Source organism: Cynoglossus semilaevis, chromosome 16 (assembly GCF_000523025.1).
Source record: "Cynoglossus semilaevis isolate Cse_v1.0 chromosome 16, Cse_v1.0, whole genome shotgun sequence".
NCBI classification, from domain to species: domain Eukaryota; kingdom Metazoa; phylum Chordata; class Actinopteri; order Pleuronectiformes; family Cynoglossidae; genus Cynoglossus; species Cynoglossus semilaevis.
Window position 1 is genome coordinate 576963 of NC_024322.1, and position 21310 is coordinate 598272.

Genomic DNA, 21310 nt, shown 5'->3' on the forward strand with positions numbered 1-21310 from the left:
CACCAATTGGATCTTTGGCTGTGACAGGTCTGCAGGGCTTGCTGGGATCACCCAGGCCAACCTCGTTTTCAGCCTTCACTCGGAACTGGTAATCGTGGTTGGGAATAAGGTTGGTAACTTTCATGCGCCTTTCAGTAATGGGGCTCTTATTGCATGGCACCCAGCGCACTGCCCTCTTCTCCTTCCTTTCCAGGATGTAACCAGTGATTGATTTTCCTCCATCATTCTCAGGAGGAGCCCAAACCACTGTCATCTCGTCTTTACTTACCTGCAGCATTAAAAAAAGATCACCAGCATGAGTAACATACAGGAGTTACTATGAATCATATTTTAAAACTAATACAACTAATTACATACCTTGGTGACCTCTGGAGCTTCAGGAGGTCCTGGTCTGCCAAACTGAGTCTTGACAGTGACAGACTTGCTCTCCATTGGAGGGCCAGCTCCCAATTTGTTTTCAGCCCTCACTCTGAAGATGTACTCATTACCCTCAACCAGACGAGTGATGTTACAGTACGGTGTGACCACAGAGTCTGAGTATGTAGACCAGACCATTCTTCTTGTCTCACATTTTTCTAGGATGTAGCTATCTACCTCAACACCACCATCATCTTCCGGAGCATCCCAGACCACTCTGCACTTGTCAGCTCCAATGCCTGTGATCCTGAGGTGCCTCACTGGCCCAGGGACGTCCAGGACATTGACGTTGGCGTAAGCTGTAAAGGTACCAGCTGAGTTGGTGGCAGTAATTATATACTTGCCAGTGTCACTGCGTCTTGACTTTGTCAATAGGAACTTGGAGTAGTCTGGACCAGTTTCATAGCTAATTCTGGGGTTGTCTCCTTCAGCCTTGTCTTTTATCCATTTAACCTCAGGCTGTGGCTTTCCTCTCAGGCCTGCCTCCATTCTAACTGACTCTCCTGTCATAACTGTGACAGTTCCCGTCAATTTGAGGTCAAGGACAGGCTTCTGAATCTCCTCCCTGACCACAATGTCCTGAAGGTTCACCCAGGCACTTTCACCTCCTTCATTGACAGTCTGCACCCTGTATAACAGATTCAAGAATTGGTATGCTTTAGTTACTTTACATCAGCAAATATTCTGTTGAATGACCAAAATAATGACAGTACAATACCTGAAGGTATATGTGTGATTTTCTACACATTTGTCAGCCAAGAAGAAGGTATCAGTGAGGACGCCGGTGTTGAGCTTTTCCCATGCCTCAGCATCTTTGTCTTTGCATTCAAGGTTGTAGGACAGGTGGAGGCTTCCACCATCATAGTCAGGCTTCCTCCATCTTAGGTAGACAAAATTCTTACCAATGTCTGTGGCTCTGAATTTCTCAGGCTCACCAGGCTTTTGGATGGGGTCAATAGCCAGCAGAGGTGTCTTAGTCTCCACAGTGGGGCCAGGTCCCAGCTTATTTACAGCACAGACACGGAATAAGTACTCATGTCCGTCCATAAGTTTGGCCTTGATTTTGCGATTTGTGCAATTGGAGGAGATCATAGACCACAGGCTAATACTGGGCTCACGGCACTCAACAATGTAGTTAGTGATCTCAGATCCACCATTGTCTTTCGGAGCCTCCCAGTTGATCATGCAAGAGTCCCTGTTTGCATATGTAATGTGCAGATTCTGGCAGTGGCTAGGTCGGTCCAGTACATTGACAGTGATGACGCAAGAAGCTTCACCACCCTCATTAGAAGCCTTAAGTGTGTACTTGCCATGGTCCTCTCTTGTGGCCTCCTTGATCTTCAGAGAGACCACAGGGAAGTTCTGAGTAATAGTGACACGTTTAGTATTCTCCAGAACATTCTCTCCTTTTGACCAAACCACTTCAGGGTCTGGGCGTGCCTTGATAAAAGCTGTAATGTTGATGTTGTGTCCAACACGGACAGTAAGACGATCACGGCAGGTGACATTCATCTCAATTTCTGGAGGGATGAGAATGTCCTGTGCAGTCACTGACTCTGGGAATTCTCTTGACTCTCCATCTCCAATCATGTTTGTGGCGTAGACTCTAAATCTGTAGGTCACACCCTCTTCCAGACCCTTTACCCTGAAGGCACACTGCTTGATCAAGTCATCAACGTTTGCCTTCTTCCAATCATCAGTGTTTTCTTTCTTCAGGTCCACAGTGTATCCCAGGAGCGGACTGCCTCCATCTTTTCTAGGTTTGGTCCACACCAGGTCAGCAGTGGTTTTGCTGTAATCTTTGACTCTAGGGCTAACAGGATGGCTGGGTACAGTGATAGGTCTACAAGGCTTGCAAGGGTCAGAGATGGGAGAAGGACCACTAAAGCCAGCAATGTTCTCTGCAAACACTCTAAACTCATACTCATTACCCTCAAACAGACCTAGGACTCTGTACCTCAAGTCCCTGCATGGTGTCTTGTTAACACGGATCCATTTTCCATCCTTGTGTCTACGTTCAATAATGTAGCCAATAATCTGGCTGCCACCATCAGACAGTGGCATAGTCCAGCCAACTGTAACAGCATCTTCTGAGACATCAGAGGTCTGTGGCTTACCAGGTGGGCTGGGTGGCATGAAGGTGTGCTCAGCCACAGTGGGCTTAGTTTCCAGAGGAGCACCAGCGCCCATTTTGTTCTCAGCACGGATTCGAACAACATACTCTGTTCCCCTCTGCAGGCGAGTGATCCTGACCTGAGTAGCAAGGCTACCAGAGCTCACACCTCCCCAGGTCTCCTTATTGGACTCTCTCTTCTCAACAATGTAATTAGTGATCGGGCTGCCACCATCATCTTTGGGAGGACGCCACTCAATTGTCATGGAATCAGGTGTGACCTCCAGGATGTTGACAGGTCCAATGGGAGCGGCAGGAACATCCAAGACGGTGACATTCATGGCTGCAGTCTTTGTTCCAGCGGGGTTGGAGACGGTAAGAAGATAGGTCCCACTATGGTTCCTGGTGCACTCATTTATGCTAAGTATAGTAGAAAAGTTGTCTGTATCCAGCTTAACGTTATCTTTGCTTACAATTTCCTCTCCCTCAAAGCTCCACTTGGCACTGGGTACAGGGATTCCTTTCATGATTGCTGGTAACCTGATGGTGGTGCCAGCCTTTACAATAATGCCTTCAGTGTATTTGACATCCAGCTCAATACTCGGTGGTACTGTGGAAGCAGAGAAAAAGTCATACTTTAATACCACTGAAGAACTGTTGACTAGGATCTTTTAGGTTTTAACTTTTCAGGCAAACAACATGATGGTTTTAAATAAAGTAAAAGCAACAGAAACATTTATGAACTTTACTTTCTAGAAACTTAAACTCTCACCCAGTTTCTCCTGACAAAGAATGGGCACAGTCGTATCAGGTCGACTCAAACCAATAGCATTCTCAGCCCTCACTCTGAACCGGTAGGTCTTTCCTTCCTCCAGGCCAGTCACATGGCTCTCAGGGATGCTGACAGTCTTCCACTCATGCCACTCCTTTGCCCCTTCTTCCTGATACTCCACAAGGAAGCCTGTGATCTCACTTCCACCATTGCGGTCAGGCCAGTTCCAGACCAACCACACCTCAGTCTTGTCCACATCAGAATGGTGAAGGTCCTTAGGGGGACCAGGAGGGACTGAAAAGGAAGAATGTACTAGTTAGTTTGGCTCTTTCAACAATTTGAAAGCTTATATTTTTGGCCAGCAATAGCACTCACACAGTGGGTTCATAGCCTTTATGGGTTTTGTTGTCTCCACATATTCACTGCGGCCATACTGGTTCTCTGCAGCAACTCTAAAACTGTACGATGTGCCCTCCGTTAGGTGTTTCAGCATCATGCTGCGTTTTTTGGATGTGGAACAGATAGGTATCCATTGAGTGGACGCTGTGTCTTTCTTCTCAACGACAAAGTTAGTAATGCGAGTGCCACCACTGTCCTCAGGGTCCTTCCAGGACAAGTAGGCAGAGTCACACCTGACATCAGATACCCTAAGATGCTGAACAGGACCGGGTTTGTCTGAAGGAAACATGACAGATATTGCAAACAATCAGATCAAAGTTAAAAAGAGTACATTAGATAATGAGCCTGTTATTATGAAATGAGACTTACCAAGGACTAGCACAGTACAGGTCACAGTTTTGGACCCGACAGGGTTCTCCACTGTCAAGGTGTAGTCTCCATCATCACCTCTGTTACAAAACCTCATCTCCAGCTTGGTGCCTGCTGCGTTGGTCTCAATGTCAGCCCTGGTCGGAACTTCAGCATCATTTTTCTTCCAGGTAACAGTGGGGAACGGAACACCTTTAATGGCAGCCATTAAAGTAATGTGTGTTCCAGCCAAGGCCTTTATTTCTCGAGTCATTCCAGCATCTAGAATAAGCTCTGGAGGTTCTGAAAAATGTGAATGGAAAGGTTATTAATTATCAATTATTGATCACACATGAACTTTATTTTAAATTAGTGCAAGTTACACTGAAACAAAGATTTACCAAGTCTGTCCTGGACTCTGACTGGCTCCATGATGTTTGCTGGATCAGATTCTCCAGCTGCATTGACAGCCATAACTCTAAAGCGGTAGAGAGCACCATCCTCTAGGTTAATCACCTTAAATTTGGTGTCCTGGCAGGAGTCTGGAGTGTGGTTAACCTGATAATAGCAGAAAGTCAAGAGCTTAGAGCCAAGAGCATCAGAAAAACTTCAGAAGAGGTCCAATTACCAGCAAAGCATTTTAATCACCTTCTGCCACTCCTCCCCTCCAGCCATTTGGTATTCCAGGAGATATCCAAAGATCTTTCCTCTGCCTGTGTCCTTGGGAGGCTCCCAAGTCAGAGTCACTGATTCCTTGGTGGTGTCAGTGGGTTGGAGGTTCTGTGGTGGACTAGGTTTTACTGCAGCAAAAAATAGGACATTTTGCACAGGCTTGATCATACGGTACTTATTTTCCAGATTCAATATTTGTGTTGTGGGTCTGTACACATGCCATGGTTCTGGTGATTTTAACAAGTAGGGTTGCAGTGACTTTTTGCCAAATAGAGTTCATGTGACAAATGAAAAAGTGCACACATCAAGTATTTTCGATCATACGGTACTTATTTTCCAGATTCAATATTTGTGTTGTGGGTCTGTACACATGCCATGGTTCTGGTGATTTTAACAAGTAGGGTTGCAGTGACTTTTTGCCAAATAGAGTTCATGTGACAAATGAAAAAGTGCACACATCAAGTATTTTCCTATACTCAACTATGGAACTCACCTATGGGATCTTTGGCGAAAACAGGTTTGGATGGTGGGCTAGGGTCTCCAACTCCCACCTCGTTCTCAGCACTGACTCTGAACTCATACTCACAGCCTTCCAACAATTCTGTGACACAATACTGAACATTCGGGTGAATCCTCTCCGTGTTGCAGCGAACCCATCTGGTAGAAGAAACAATAGCAATTTCGTTATGTTTCTGTAACAGCTCATTCGTTGTTAACCGTTAAGTATTGCCAGAGTTGAGAACAATGTATAATTCAAGAGGCGTAGCCTTCTTAAATTATGACCCAAACTCTTGCAAGAGTACAATTATATTGCAGTACCGATTAGCCATGGTCTCCTTCCTCTCCACAATGTAGCCTGTGATGGGTTTTCCTCCATCAGCTGGTGGCTCCCAGCTGATGAGAGCAGAGTCACGGAACACTTCCTTAACTGTGGGCTGTTTAGGGGCATCAGGAACCTCTGGAATAGGAAGAAAAGGCAAACGAACCGGTGAGATGCACAAACAATATTTAGCATTCATTCAAATGGAACAGATTTTTTTTAAAAAAGCACATCTTACTGAAAATATCTCTGGCCTTGGTCTCTGCAGACAGCAGTGGCTGGCTAATACCATACATGTTTTGAGCCATGATCCTGATGATGTACTCACGACCTTCAATAAGCTTTGGAACCTGCGGAAACAATGTTGAGACATGTATTGTGTTGACTTGATCTTGAACAGCTGGTGCTATAGATGTGTTATAGGTGCTATATGATAAAAACAAAAATCTAGGTTTCATTTTTTCGTTATTTCTTTGAATCTTAAATCTTAGGTAATGATTTAATATTGGTGTCCAATGTTGATTTCAAGTGTCAGGAATGGAGGTGCGCGCAAGCTAGGAAACTATAGGAAAGGGTGTTTCTCAGAACAAGTTTTACAATAGTGTCTCTGGCCCGACTCTGTGGACGAAAATAGCTGTTAACAAAATGCATGTTTTATGATTAATGACGTAGTTGAATGAAGTGTGTAGGAGGCAACAGGAAAATCCAAAAATTGGCATGTTTCTAGATGTAAACAATCAGCTCCCTTTAAGCTTAAAAAGTTATTGTGCTTTTTGTGCCAATGGTTGTTGAGCATATACTGATCAGGTGCTCAGCAGTTGTGCATGGTTTACCAATTTGATACTTACCCTGCAGGTGGTCCTTGTACAGGACTCAGTGACAGGCATCCAAAGATCCCGGTTGGTGTCTCTCTTCTCAACTATATAGTTCGAAATGGCACAGCCTCCGTCATCCAGAGGAGGATTCCAGGAGATCACCATGTAGTTTCTGTAGATTTCATTAAAAACGACAGGTCCCTCTGGTGGCTGAGGACGATCTGGAAGGAGGACGGCGGGAATGTCTTGATTACAACTATTGTTTTTTGAACTTATCTATGATGTAGATTTTGTTTTTGTCACAGATGTAACGTACCAAACACAGTGATGCTGCAGATGCCAGTGCGTGTTCCAGCAGCATTCTCCACACTAACACAATAGGAGCCACTGTGCTCTCTCTTCGCTTTGCTGATGTTGAGGCTAAGGTGGCGAGTTGTGGTGTGGATGCTGATTTCTGCATCTTCCTTCAGCTCCTCGTTATTCTTCTTCCAGACAACAGCTGGGGCTGGTTTGCCACCGTAGCGACCAGACAGCACACAGCTGTCTCCAACTTTCACCATCATTCGGTCCCTGAAGTCCAGTTCCAGCGTGGGTGGTTCTGAGAGTTTGGACACAAATTAGAAATCCATTCCTGACCTATTACATTGATGACTGGCCTTGTGTCGTTCTACTCACCAAGCTCATCCTTGCACTGTACTGGTTTAGTGGCGAAAGATGGTTTGCCCTGTCCAACTTGATTAACGGCAGATACCCTGAATTCATGGCTGGAGCCCTCCTTCAGTTCAGTCAAAGTAAACTTCCTGTCCATCAGATTAGTTTTGCCACCTATGCGCGTAAAGAAGTCACGACCAACTGTACGAGACTCAAGGACGTACTCTGTTACTTCTGCACCTCCATCATACTTAGGAGGTCTCCAAGAAACAGAGATGGAGTTTTTGGTGACAGCTGTTACGATCAAGTCCTCAGGACGCTCTGGGACAGCTGGAAAAGAGACAAACAGGGATTGACAGGTTAGTGGACGTTTTAGCCTCAACAGGTCACATGAAACATTTGAACTGCGTGTGTGACATACAGATTGGGTCTGTGATGAAAACCATCTTGTCAGTCTCAATAAAAGGACCCATGCCAATAATATTCTCAGCTGCAATCCTGAAGAAGTAGCCTTTGCCATCCAGGAGGCCCTGGACCACGGCATTGTTTCTTGTCACTGTGTAGGTCACAGAAGTCCAGCCCCTGCGGTCTGACTCCCTCTTTTCAATTATATAGTTTGTGATGGCAGAGCCTCCGTCATCCTCTGGGGAGCACCAGGTCAGCTTGCAGGAGTCATTGGTGAGAAGCTCACCACCAAATGGAAGGCCAACGGGTCCAGGAACATCTGGAGGGACAAAGTATAAGACAGAGGATCAGAGAAGAATGCAGAATTTTCTCTAGTCAGTGCTGATCTTTAGTCTTTTAGTTGAGCCATCTCATTTATATAATTGGACCATCCCAATGGCGCTCCTGTGTACTCACCCAAAACTTCCACAATGACTGCCTTCTTCCTTTCTCCTCCTTCATTTTTGGCACTCAGTGTGTAAATGCCCTGATGCTGGCGTTTGCAGTTCTTGATGACCAGTGAGTTGGAGATGCCTGTTGTCTCCACCAAAGCTTCTTTGGGCACCTCAGCATCATCTCTGCACCAGGTGATTTTTGGGGCAGGTTTGCCAGACACATAGGCAATGATGCGAATGGTGGCACCAGCATGGACCACAATTTTCTCCTTAACCGAGGCATCCAGATCCATCTCAGGGGCAACTAAACAGTTCAAATGACAGTCGTTATATTATAAATGAAGACATTAGGTCGGAAACGACTCAAACAACTAGGTTTGCATTCAGTCTTACTTGTTCTGTCACTGAGCTCAATCATCTCTGTTACCAGACCAGGTTCGCCCACTCCAGCAACATTAACGGCACGGACTCTAAAGCGGTACAGACCACCTTCCTTTAGGCCAACCACCACAAACCTAGTTCCCCTGATCTCCGTGTCCTTTGCCTAAATTTGAGAGGAAACACCTTTACTACAGGGGGAATCATCATCATTCAGTCTGGGACCATTGAAGAAACATGTAGGTTGACTGCCTTTTACAAATACTTTTAATTACATACTGTAACTTCTAGGACATTTGAAGGGGAACGTTATATACCTTGGTCCAGCCTATTTCAACTTCAGGCTCTTTTTCGTCTGCAACACTTAGCAACAGCTGCCTCTGAGCTTTCTTTGCCTCCTCCTCTTTGTCCACCTCCTTGAACTCAACAACATAGCCTGTAACCTTTGAGCCACCGTCGATCAGAGGAGGCATCCACTCAAGGTCCACAGTTGACTTACTCCAGTCCGTCACCTTTGGAGTGGGTGGTCCAGGGGGTTCTGTGAACAAAGAAATTGAAAAGCAAAGATTTAATACCATTAAAGAAGTAGTGCGGACTTGTGTTAAGCAGTTTCTTTTTTAGTCTTACTGATGGGGTCTCTGCAGAGTACAGGGTCAGAGGGCATGCTAGGCAGACCACAACCAGCAGCGTTAACGGCTAGAACTCTGAACTGATACATGGCGCCCTCCAGCAGACCAGTTACATCCCAGTTGTTACCAAGAGGCAGGGCTCGAATTGGATCGCGCGTTACGCGTGTCCAGCGCTTGCCAGTGGTTTCCTTCTTCTCAACAAAATAGCCAGTGATGGGGGAGCCACCATCTATTTTTGGTTCTTCCCAGTTGACCGTCATTGACTCTAGACAGACTTCAGTGACAGTTGGTTTGTCACACTGACCAGGGACGGCTGCAAAAGAACAATGGCATCATCAATCAGCACTTGCAAATAAAGACACATCTTTGTATTTGATAACGTTATTAAACTCACTGAAAAGGTTTCTGGCCTTCTCTGGCTCACTAACGAGTGGAGGTCCAATTCCATATTTATTCTGAGCTTTGATTCGGAACTCGTACTCATGGTTCTCAGTGAGACGGGTCACCACATACGTGCACTCCTTAGGGTCACTAGAGACATGCACCCAGGACTTCCTGTTGTCCTCGCGCTTCTCAACCACGTAATTGGTGATCTTGGACCCTCCGTCGTCAATGGGAGGTTTCCAGACCAAGCCGATTCTGTCAGCAAACACCTCGGTGAATTGGATTGGTCCAACAGGCACACCAGGAGGTCCTGCCAAGGAGATTTTTTTTTCAATTAGTAAGAAATGATTTTATGTATACAAAATAATAGGTGGGGGGCGGGTGGGAGGCTTATACAAAGGACCAAGTTCTTTACCCAGCACAGCCATTTTGATGTCCTTGGTGACAGTTCCCAAGCCATTGCTTGCTGTCAAGCTGTAGAGACCTGTGTCGTGCCTGCTGGCTTGCGTGACGAGAAGGGTGCACTTGTCTTCGGTTACCAGTTTGCAAATGCGTTGGTCATACTGGATAGCGGCTTTCTCTTCCACCTTTGCCAGACTGGCCCTCTGCCATGTTAGCGTAGGGAAGGGGCATCCACTAATCTTGGCAACGATGCTTACGTCGCAGCCTTCCTCACCTTCTAGGTACTCGCGCATCTGGATAGTTGGAGCACCTGAAGATAAAGGATTAGAAAATATTTTGTACTCTTTCTGTGGGTGGCAGGGCAGGAAATATCCTCCCTCGTCTTTCAAGAAGCACTTAAAAACTTTTCCCTCCAAAGAACATCTCCTATCCTATCAAACCCACTAACATCTAACATGCACCTCTTCATACTCTATGACTATCCCTATGACTTACTTAAGATATATTCTTAAGACATATCTTTATGACATACTGCTCTTCTTAATCTATGACCTACTATGACTATAACGGTACTTTTTTATTATATTATAATAATAATATATTTATTACTATTTATTATTATTTATATATTTTTGTATTTTGTATGTTTACTGTAGCTTGATTGTTGACTGATTGACTTAAATAGCTGTAAATAGCTTTGAATTATTATATAGATTATAGGGAGCATGTGTTGGGCTTTTACTCACATGTCTGATCTTTGATGACCATGGGTCCCACAGTGGCAGAGGGTCTGCTGGGGCCTGCTTCATTCACAGCCTTAACCCTGAACTCGTACTCTCCTCCCTGTGGTTAAACCAGAATTAGTGTTGGTTCAGAAGGACACTTTCGAAATTATCAGATCGCCAAGTTAACGAAAAACAAACCTCTTTTAGGTCCTCCACTACAAAGTTAAGTTCCTCCACATCTCTCTTGTTGCACTGCTTCCATGTCTCCTTCTCCTTGCCACTGGTGTCCCAGCTCAAACTCTCAATGATATAGTGTTTTACTGGAGAGCCACCATTGTTTTTGGGTGCCTCCCAGCTCAAAGAGACAGTTGTCTTTGTGACAAGGTTGACCTTCAGCTTGGTGGGAGGATCCGGTGGGTCTAGGTTAAAGAAAGAATATTTTGAGAAACAAATGAACAAAGGCTTGACAACATGAGATTAGAGGTGGATTTTGATTGTTCTCACATATGGGGTCTCTGGCTCGAACTGGATCAGAAGTGATAGCAAATGGACCAAATCCAAGTCTGTTCTCTGCTCTGACCCTAAACAAGTAATCCTGACCCTCCAAGAGACCTGGGACTACGAAAGCTTGGCTTGCACAGGCTGCATTCACCTGAAAATTAGAAATTAGATCAACCGATTTGTTAGTTGAGTGACTGCAATCGCCTGGACTTACTTATTTCTTTGATCTGAAATTCAACAAGATTAACCCTAGTTTACCTTGGTCCAAGCTTGGTCATTAAGACTCTTCTTCTCAACAAAGTAGCTTTTAATTCTCTCTCCTCCGTCATTTTCTGGGAGCTTCCAGATTAGTCTCATAGTGGCACGAGTTACATCAGTGACCTTTAGTTCTCTTGGAGGACCAGGGACATCTGTGAAAGAATTTAAGAAATTATGTTACAATACCCCTGAACAAGGTTGTATATGGTCAACTGGGTAAAAAAAAAAAAAAAAAAAAACCTACCGAGGACGTTGACTCTGACATTGACATGTTTCTGTCCAAACTTGTTTTTGGCAGTGATAGTGTAACGTCCAGAGTGTGTTCTCAAGCTCACGGGAATAGTCACAACCGATGTAGTGTCTGTGGATTCAACCTGAAGAATGCCAGCAGATAACAAAAATGTTATAAACTGCACAAGCACAGTAACTGAATCCTGACAAAAGTTTAGGCCCCCCGTGTATATCGAACTACAAACTAAAATCGATCAAACTGAATTATCCAGAACTTTCTGATTTGTAAATAAAAAAAGATCTAAGGCATAAGACAAAGTATTGTGTCAAAATCAATTATTTTTGTCCATGTCTCACTTCAGAATCCACAGGTAGTGTGTGCAGTTTATTCTTCTTATGTGCCTTGGCCTTGCCATCAAACTCCCAAGTGACCTTGGGCACCGGGCGGCCCTTGATGGTGGCTGGTATCTTGATTGGATCTCCAGCACGGACATACAGCAGGTCATCAACCAACATGTCAATTGTGATAGATGGACCCACTGTGGGACAAAAATGATTTAAAAAAGAAATTCTTAGAGAAAAACCTGCTGTGGAAAATTCTTTAGTAACAATTTAGGACGATACATACTTTGGACATCCTCAATGAGAATGTCACTGGTGCGTGGGCTCGGGTCAGATTCGCCAACAGCATTGACAGCAATGATCCTGAATCTGTAGCGTTTCCTCTCTCGAAGAGTGGGAACAGTGAACTCAGTGTCGGTGCAAAGGGAATCCATGTCATTCACCCTGAGCCACACAGATGAACCCTCATCCTGGATCTGAATGATGTAACCCTTAATGGGACTTCCACCATCATTTTCTGGTGGAGTCCAGCTCAAGGTGACATTGTGTTTTGTCTTATCAGCCACTTCAGGTGCAGCAGGCATACTTGGGGGAGCTAGAGAAACAATCAGTTGGGAAAATTACTTCAACTTACAAGGCTGTCAAAAATAGACTTCTATGTGATGGGAAACTTACTCAAAGGATCCACCGCAAAGGCAGAGTCTGAGGCTCCACTAAATGGTCCCATTCCTGCAGAATTGCAGGCAGCAACCCTGAACTCGTATTCTGTTCCTTCAAACAGACGGTTCGCCTAAGAGACAATATATCATGTTTACTTGCTTGGAATTTATCTGGAATTTCACTTATCTGACTTTACACAACATTGACGGTAATGTTTTAGAACATTAAAGGAACTGTAGAGGTAAAGTCTGCAGGACATCTTTTATTACTAAGGAAGAAACCCTACTTTCTATATAAAATCGAAATGCTACTCAGGTTTTCTGATCTGATCTGAGTTTGACCTAATGCTCGACTCAAATCCAGATTTGACATTTTTTACACAAGCAATCACTAAATAGGAAACTCACCTGGTACTCCCAACCTTTCTTTTACACAAGCAATCACTAAATCTAAATGGGAAACTCACCTGGTACTCCCAACCTTTCACGCCTCTCTTAGTTATTGGTACTTTGTTGACTTTACCCCAGTAGGCGGTACCTTTCTCCCTCTTTTCCAACCAGTACCCAATGATCATAGAGCCTCCAGTTTCTCTGGGAGGTTCCCAGGTCAAAGTCATGGTGGCCTTGGAGTACTCTGCAATTCTTGGCTTTTCTGGTGGGCCAGGGAGACCAAATGGATCTATAATCTGGACCTCCTCAGAAGTACAAGGGTCAGAAATTCCAAAACGATTCTGAGCTCTGACTCGGAACATGTAGTGCTTGTTGGTCTCCAGGGTCCAGACCTATAAATGAATAACAGGTTTATTATCGGCCAGATCTAGTCTTTGGAAAACTTCCACCGCTGTTGTTATATGGACGAACCCCTAATTTCTTTTCAACAACGCTATTGTTAACCATCTCCCACTCAGGTTTGGCTTCTTGTCCTTCTGCTGGCTCCTCTGCTCCAATTTCTTTCTTTTCAACAATGTAGTTGGTCAGCTCACTGCCACCATTGTCAGTTGGGGGATCCCATTGGAGGTAGCAGGATTCAGCCTTGATGTTGGATACAGTTAAATTCCTCGGTGGAAGTGGTCGGTCTAAGGAAAGAATATTGTTCCAGTTAAAATGACCATTCAAAAAAATGTAATGATGAGAAGTGTTTTAAGTCTGGGCATTTGCACATGGTATTATCATGTTAAGTCGTAGTTTCATTAGCATTGTATCACACGTTAAGACAGTTTTTAAAAAATATTATTTATTTATTTTTGATTATTGTAAATTAATGGCTTTTATTTTGAAAAAGTCTTGTTGTTTAACAGAAAATAAGAAAATTCACGTTACACAAAACCCCGTCCCCAAAAGGTTGTTGTCCAATCATACGTGCAAGCAACCCGCATCAACGGTGTAAACGACGCCATTAGCTGTTGGTGCTGCAGAACGCTAACACCAGCATCACCAGTGTGAAAACCTCATCATTAGCTGTTAGCGCTACAGGGCACAAACACCAGCATCACCAGCGTAAACACCAGCATTAGCTGTTAGCGCTGCAGACCACTAACAGCCAATGGGCTGCAGATCTTTACCATGACTTAGCACAAACAGCTGACTGCTGTTGTAAACCAGTATAAACATGGAGTTTACAGACTACTCCCCTGCAGAGTTGTGCCTATCTTGATGTCATGATTAGGGCTAAGGACTTTGTGGGCAGAAAAAAGCAAACAAGGATTACATTATTGCCATGGCAGAGGCAATAAGCTTTAGAATTTAGTTATATTTGCTTTTATTACATTGTTCAAGTCGAGATTTAAACGAAATATTTTATTTAAGTGCTACTATATCAAAAATACTGAAATTTAAAGTACAATAATGAATGTTGTTGCACTTTGGTTCATAAGGCTGTACATTCAAAATAAAGGTGCACTATACACTACTTTTGAATTGTTTTTTTGGATTTTGCCTAACATTGCAATTAATCGCAAGAAGTCATGCGATTAATAGTAATTAAACAAGTTAATCATTGCCCAGTCCTAGTTTTAAGTTAGACTCACCTAGAACCATGACTTCGATTGTGTGCTTGGCTGAGCCCATGTTGTTGGATGCAGTTACGATATAGAAGCCACGGTCCCTCCTGTTGGCAGCTACGATGGTCAGGCAAGTGGTCGCAGTCAACCTGCCGGTCACCTTTGAATCAATTGGCATGGCTTCAGTTGATGTGATCACCACATCATCCTTGGTCCATTCAATCTTAGGAATAGGAAGACCAATTATGTCAGCAGGGATCTCAACGGGGTCACCCTTCTTCACAGTAACGGAATCGCCCTTGAATTTTGTTCGCATATGGACTTCGGGAGCCACTAAAAGGAACAGAACAGAGGTTGTTTTTTAATTTCATGTTTCCTGAAAATGACTGATAAAAGACCTTTAGATTTAAAGTTAAATTGAATCTAAATGCCCATTTAAAGTGAAACATCTTTCCCGCACCTTCATCATCTTTTATCAGCACCGAGAGTGGGATGGAGGGCTCACTTTCACCAATGAGGTTGGTACACTTAATCCTAAACTCATACATCCAGTCATCTTCTAGACCCTGTACAACCATAGACATGTCAGGGCAGATCTCCGTGTTGCATGGCTCAAAGTTCTGTTGGTCCTGTCTCTTTTTCTCAACAAAGTAGCCAATCACAGGGCTGCCGCCATCATTACGAGGTGGCTTCCAAGTCAAGGTGACAGAATCCTTCGTGCGCTCAGTGTAATGAAACTTCTCAGGGTATGAAGGAGGACCTGCAAAACCATACCACAACGGATAACATTTAATAATTAAATCTTACACAATTCCGTTGGAATAATCAATGTTACAGTTTGAGTTTGAAAATCGAGTGTTGTAACGCACCCTGTGGATCCACAGCTGTAATTGGTCCCAGTTCCCAAGCAGGACCTGCGCCATACTTGTTTTTAGCCATAACACGGAACATGTAAACTTGTCCCTCCACGATGCCTGAACATTCACACTTGGATGAAATTGTTTCCACGGGCTGTTTCCACGAGAGCATCTTGCCATCTTTTCGCTCAACAATGAAGCCGGTTAGATCACTGCCTCCATCATCAACTGGGTCGTCCCAGTTAAGAAAGATCATCTTACGAGTTACAACAACAGGCTTAAGGTCTGTCACAAGTCCAGGGACATCTGAAAGAAAGAAAAATTGTGTTGTCTTTGTTTTTTTTAGTTACACATAAATTGAGATCTTTTTTTTTTTTTTTTTTTTACTCCAACCCACCTACAACCTCCACTCTTGACCAAGCAGCCTTTTTCCCACTAGGATTCATGGCTGTGATTTGATATTTTCCACAGTCCTTTCTCTGGCAGTTGGCAATTTGTAAAATGCTGTCGTTGCCCTCAGTAATGATCTCCACTCGGTCTTTGTCGTATTTACCATCATCCTTGGTCCAGGTGATTGCTGGGTAGGGTTTACCTGTAACTGTTGCAGGTACCCGAAGTGTCTCCCCTGCTCTAATGGTTAAACCATTCTTGACAGACAGGTCAAGCTCAATCACTGGCAGTTCTTAGAGGGACAACAAAGGGAAGATATTAGCATCACCTCTAGAGGAAAAAAAACAAACTAGGTCTGTCATTTTTTTTAATCCTAACCTGCAGGGTTCTTGACAAACACAGCCTCTGTGAACCCTGGTGTACCCTCTCCTGCAGCGTTGCAGGCAATTACTCTGACTTGGTACTTGGCTCCCTCACGAACACCATAGACAGTGAAAGCCAAATTCCTCCAGGGGCGCTCTGTACACCTGGACCACTCCTTGGTGCCGGCCATGAGCTAAAAAGAAAAGTTGAGGGTTTAAGCAAAGGTTGTCGTTGACTAACTTTGGTAAAAAGGATTTTATAACAAAAATCCCTGAGAAAAACTTGATGGTCTTACTTTATCCACATGGTATCCCAGAATATCTCCTCCACCAGTGTCAGCAGGAGGGTCCCACTCAACATCGATTGAGTGGTCTGAGGTTGTTGCCACTCTCGCAATGGGTGGTCCAGGAGGTACTGCACGGTTGAACATAAGCAGAGAAAGAACTGATCAATACCATCGTTGTAAACTTGTGCTTCATAGGTTCATTTTGACCAATAGAAGTTTCCGTACAGATGGGTGACTGGGCGGTCATGGGCTCAGAGGGTTCACTGAATTTTCCTTGACCAGCCTGGTTTTCAGCAGCCACCCTGAAGATGTAGGTCAGTCCCTCTTGCAGACCCTCAACGTTAAACTGCGTTGTGGGTGCAAGGTCCCTAATGAACATGCACAGAGAGAACGGTCACGTTCAAACAGCACTCTGGCGAGTCAAACATTTCTCCGCACCAGATGATTGGACCACCTGCCCTTACCTATTAACACGGGCCCAGTGTGAGCTGTTAATCTCACGGCGCTCCACCCAGTACCCCAGGATTGGGCTGCCATTATCATTTGGTGCATTCCAAGTGACCAGCATGCTGTTGGATGTCCTGTCCTCGACCTGTGGCTTTTTAGGGGCCTCAGGAGGTTCTTAGGATGAAACAAATTGAATTAATTTAGAATATATTTGTTTATATATGACAAGATAATGACAACAATATTTTTATAAGTAAAAAAAACACGAGTGTCCTACAACAACAAAAAAATTGAAAAAAACTAGGGCACAAGTGTCAGACTCATTCTGGCTCAGGGGCCACATACAGCCTTATCAGCCCAAAATAACCCTTTTTTTTTATAATTTCCCCTTAGTTTACATGCAAAGAATTTGAAGTACATATTATAATATTCCTATTTAATGAAATATAATTTTACAAAACATCATGTACATGGAGCGTTTGTGTGGTTTTTTTTTTACTTTCAAAATTCATCCAGTGGGCCGGATTGAACCCCCTAGTGGGCCAGTTTTGGCCCATTGGCCTTATGTTTAACACCCCTGAACTAGCACAACTTATTATTATAGAAAATTTGTTTTGGCAATTTCATACCAAAAGGATTCCTGGCAATGACCGGTTTGGACACACAGGGGGGACCAGCGCCGTATTTGTTCTCAGCTACCACCCTAAAAAGATATTCCTTCTTCTCCAGTAGTTTTGGCACCAGGTAGCGACATCCGCGGAGTGTAGAAGTGACACTACTCCAGCCGATCTCCAGCCTGGAGTTGTCCTTCTTTTCTAGGGTGTAATTGAGGATCTCACTGCCTCCATCATCCAAAGGAGGATCCCACTTGCAGATCACTGAGTTCTTCCTAACCTCCTCAAAGCAGAAATTCACCGGGGGTCCAGGAGTATCTGAGAGAAGGATACAAAATTTAAACAAAAGCTCACAGTTTTCTTTTCCCTTTTAACAAATTTGAACGTACTAATAACATTTCTCACCAAGTATGTTGACCTCACAGGTTGCAGACGAAATGCCGTGGTCATTTTCTACCTTAACCATATAGACTCCGTGGTCAGGGCGAACTGAGTCCTTGATGACCACAGAGGAAGTTCCTCTGCGGCTGTTGTTGATAGTCAGGCGCTCGTTGATTGTAGGAAACTCGGACTCCTCCTCCTCTGCTTCTGCTGCTGGCTCCTCCTTTTTCTCCACTTCTTTTTTCTCTTCTTCTTTCTTCACTTCTCCCTCCTCCTTCTTCTCCTCCTCCTCCTTCTTCTCCTCCTCTTTCTTCTTCTCCACCTTCTTCTTCAGGGGCCTCTCTGGCCTCTTTCGTAGTGGCTCGGGACGGATCACCTGATTGTTCCAGTACCAGGTGATCTCAGGGTATGGTGAGCCAGAAATGTTGGCATCCAGAACGATTTCGTAGCCACGCTTCACACTGAGACCAGACTGAAGGCTACCACTCAGGAAAACCTTTGGAGCATCTGAAGTTGAGGGGGGTGACAAACATGTGAATCTAAAGAGCTACAGTTTGAATTAGTTGATAAGATTTGCTACAGACCAGCTGTTTTTTTAATCCTTCCTTACCCACTGCATCCATGGCCTTGACAAACAATGAAGCACGTGACGGCTCGCTAATCCCGGCGGCATTCTCTGCTCTGGCTCTGAAAGAGTAGCTCTTGCCCTCAGTCAGGCCTCTGACAGTGTAGGATAGGACAGGTACCAGGAAATCATTGCAGCGCTCCCACTTGTCTTCTCCCTTTTTCTGCCTCTCTAGAACGTAGCCCATTATTTTGGAGCCTCCGTCATACATTGGAGGCTTCCAAGTCAGAGTGATGGTCTCACATGTAGGATTGTGGGTTTCGAGATCCACTGGTGGATCAGGAACATCTGGTACAGGAGATCCATCTCAGTTAGAACCATATATTTCATCTAATAAAATGTGCATGTGCATTGAGAATTGAGTTCTCCTTACGTTTCTGGTCCTGAGCAATAACTGGATTGCGGAGCTCAATGAACTCTCCTCCTCCAATTTTGTTAATAGCCTGGATTCTAAAGTAGTACTCTCCATTTTGGATGAGGTCCTTGACGTTCCAGCTCACCTTGTTCTCTCCAGACATGATGTTGACGTACGTTCTCCTGCCAGCCTCACGTCTCTGTGTAAGTGCACATGTACCAAAAATTGCACTGCATTCAACACAAGTCATGACTTAGACATAACTTTAAAAGAACGTCTGTAACCACTAAATTTCCCTGGTGTGGGGTGAATAAAGTCTTATCTTATCTCGTATTTTCCTGACCTGGAGCACATAGTGAAGAATTGGGGTGTTTCCATCGAAATCTGGAGGATCCCAGGTTACTTTGCAGGAGCTCTTTGTGATCTCAGAGGCCATAATTTCCTTACAGGGACCAGGAAGACCTGGAGATAAAAGAGACATTGACGAAAAAAGCATCCACCATTGGAATCTGTTTTGATAAACAGCGTGAGGGAAGCATTACCAATAACTTTGACCATTATGGTGGCACTGGCTGCCCCAAGTTTGTTTTCCAGAGTCACTTTGTACTGTCCTGCATCACTGTGGAGGCTGCTGTCAATCTCCAGGTGACAGGAAGAGTGGTCTTTTCTGTTGAGCAAAAATAATCTTATCAGTGACAGCTCATCATCAAATCCTTGGTGTTGATTGGTAGGTAAGTGGGTGGGTGGGTGGGTAATTTATAGATTAAGTCAATTTATATAATGTTTAAAAAAAAACTGACTTACCTAAAACCAAGGCGTTCATCGGCCTTCATCTCCTTCCCATCTTTATGCCAGGTGACTTTAGGTGCAGGAACAGCTCTGAAGGGAACTGGAATATGAAGCTTCTCTGTCTCAACAACAACTAGGTCTAAAGTCTGGAAGTCAAGTGATGGGTTGCCTTAAAACAGGGGAAAAAAAAAAACAATTTTAATTGTTATTATCTATTTGTAAATTTACTGCAAATTAAAAAATTTCATCTTTATATTTCTGAAGCTTTTACAGTCAGAGTCTTTGGCGAAGACGTTCTCAGAAAGGTCGGAGGGCTCACTGACTCCAACGGAATTGATGGCCCTCACTCTTAGGATGTATTCCTTCTCAGGTACCAAACCCTCCTCCACACGGTACTTCAGCTCCTTTACAGGACGGGAATTGACCCTCATCCACTTCTCTGTTCCAGCCTCACACATCTCAATATGGTATCCTCTAATTGGGCAGCCCCCATCCCGCTGTGGTGGTTTCCAGGCAATTGACAGGAAGTCCCGGCTGGCGCCTGTCACATGCAACTCCTGAGGTGGAGATGGGACTCCTGTAGGGACAAAACAAAATGATTTAAGACTCTATCGTACATGTGCTTGAGTTTTCTGGTTTGATTTGTGAGAGCTGTCTACCGGTGGGATCTTCAATAGTCAGGATCTCTGTGGGTTCACTTGGATGTCCAAGGCCAGCCTCATTCTCAGCGCAGACCTGGAACTGAACCTCTGTGCCCTCAATGACATCTGTCACTCTGTACTTGCAGTCTGGACCTGAAGTCTTACCACATTTCACCCAGCGAGTACCAAGTTTCTCTTTCTTCTCAACAGAGTACCTTTTTGGAGTCACCAAATGAAAAACAGTTTATTAAAAAAAAAAAAGTATCCTACCTCCTTTAAGCTTCTATTAGTTAAAAGACTTACTTGATGATTGGTCTTCCGCCATCATTTTTAGGTGCCTCCCACTGAAGGTCAACATATCTTTTCGTAATAGTGTTCACGGTCAGGGCATATGGTGGGCCAGGCGTAGCTGCAAAAATAAATCAGACATTAATCTAATTTAAAGTGGCTGCATATGTTTCAGAAAATGTGTCTTTGACCTACTGAAAGTGTCTTTGGCCAGCACTGAGTCCTCCAATTCGCAAAAAGGTCCGAGGCCTACAGCATTCTCAGCAGCTACGCGGAATACATACAGCGATCCCTCATTTAGCGGTGTCACGGTGCACTTAAGCTCCTTGACAGTGGTGTCTACGGCCTGCCAGCCTTTACGCCGTACATCACGCTTCTCCACCACATAGTTCGTGATCGGTGAGCCGCCATCACGCTCCGGGGCTGTCCATTTCATATCTGCACTATTCCTACAAATGCTGGTAACCGTTAACCAGCGAGGAGCCCAAGGTGGGTCTGCAAAGGGTAAGAAAAAGATTCATAATCATGCTGGGTTCCAAAACTAGCAGTTTCACAGAGCACTGGTATGTCCTTACTGAGTCTTTCTTTGCAGAGAACTGGGTCACTCGGTTCACTGGGTTCACCCTCTCCAGCCAAATTGACAGCACGAACCCTGAAGGAATACTCCTGCTTTTCCATTAGGCCTTTTAGGAAGTACTCCAGGTTGCTAATGCCATCTGCCACACGGATCCAGTCTGTAGTGCCGCTCTTCAACATTTCAATAACGTAGCCATCGATCTTGGCTCCGCCATCATGCTCTGGTTTGGTCCAACTCAGGAAGCAGGAAGTCTTAGCCACGTCCTTCACAGAAGGTTTACCTGGTGGCCATGGAGGATCTGGTGGAGAAACCAAACACAATGTTTTCTGCTCTTTACTTCTG

General features: G+C 44.4%; 1 protein-coding gene across 1 annotated transcript in view; it reads right to left on the bottom strand.

Moving 5' to 3' along the window:
* Positions 1–21310, bottom strand: part of LOC103391545 (titin-like) — a 180669-nt gene that overhangs the window by 51782 nt on the left and 107577 nt on the right. The window contains 51 exon segments of the mRNA XM_025063701.1: positions 4–268; positions 358–1045; positions 1136–3140; positions 3303–3596; positions 3678–3977; positions 4071–4352; positions 4451–4607; positions 4698–4849; positions 5215–5378; positions 5541–5679; positions 5780–5891; positions 6390–6577; positions 6673–6954; positions 7032–7337; positions 7429–7731; positions 7869–8150; positions 8240–8390; positions 8542–8762; positions 8852–9166; positions 9248–9547; positions 9653–9949; positions 10386–10482; positions 10563–10783; positions 10869–11016; positions 11124–11275; positions 11368–11497; positions 11712–11893; positions 11983–12291; positions 12372–12486; positions 12823–13137; positions 13217–13431; positions 14383–14688; positions 14816–15115; positions 15225–15518; positions 15610–15894; positions 15981–16158; positions 16261–16379; positions 16477–16619; positions 16716–16872; positions 17328–17630; positions 17718–18200; positions 18304–18606; positions 18692–18872; positions 19017–19135; positions 19216–19340; positions 19478–19631; positions 19734–20039; positions 20122–20318; positions 20407–20512; positions 20587–20886; positions 20967–21266. Coding sequence (XP_024919469.1) covers positions 4–268; positions 358–1045; positions 1136–3140; positions 3303–3596; positions 3678–3977; positions 4071–4352; positions 4451–4607; positions 4698–4849; positions 5215–5378; positions 5541–5679; positions 5780–5891; positions 6390–6577; positions 6673–6954; positions 7032–7337; positions 7429–7731; positions 7869–8150; positions 8240–8390; positions 8542–8762; positions 8852–9166; positions 9248–9547; positions 9653–9949; positions 10386–10482; positions 10563–10783; positions 10869–11016; positions 11124–11275; positions 11368–11497; positions 11712–11893; positions 11983–12291; positions 12372–12486; positions 12823–13137; positions 13217–13431; positions 14383–14688; positions 14816–15115; positions 15225–15518; positions 15610–15894; positions 15981–16158; positions 16261–16379; positions 16477–16619; positions 16716–16872; positions 17328–17630; positions 17718–18200; positions 18304–18606; positions 18692–18872; positions 19017–19135; positions 19216–19340; positions 19478–19631; positions 19734–20039; positions 20122–20318; positions 20407–20512; positions 20587–20886; positions 20967–21266 — 13746 coding nt within the window.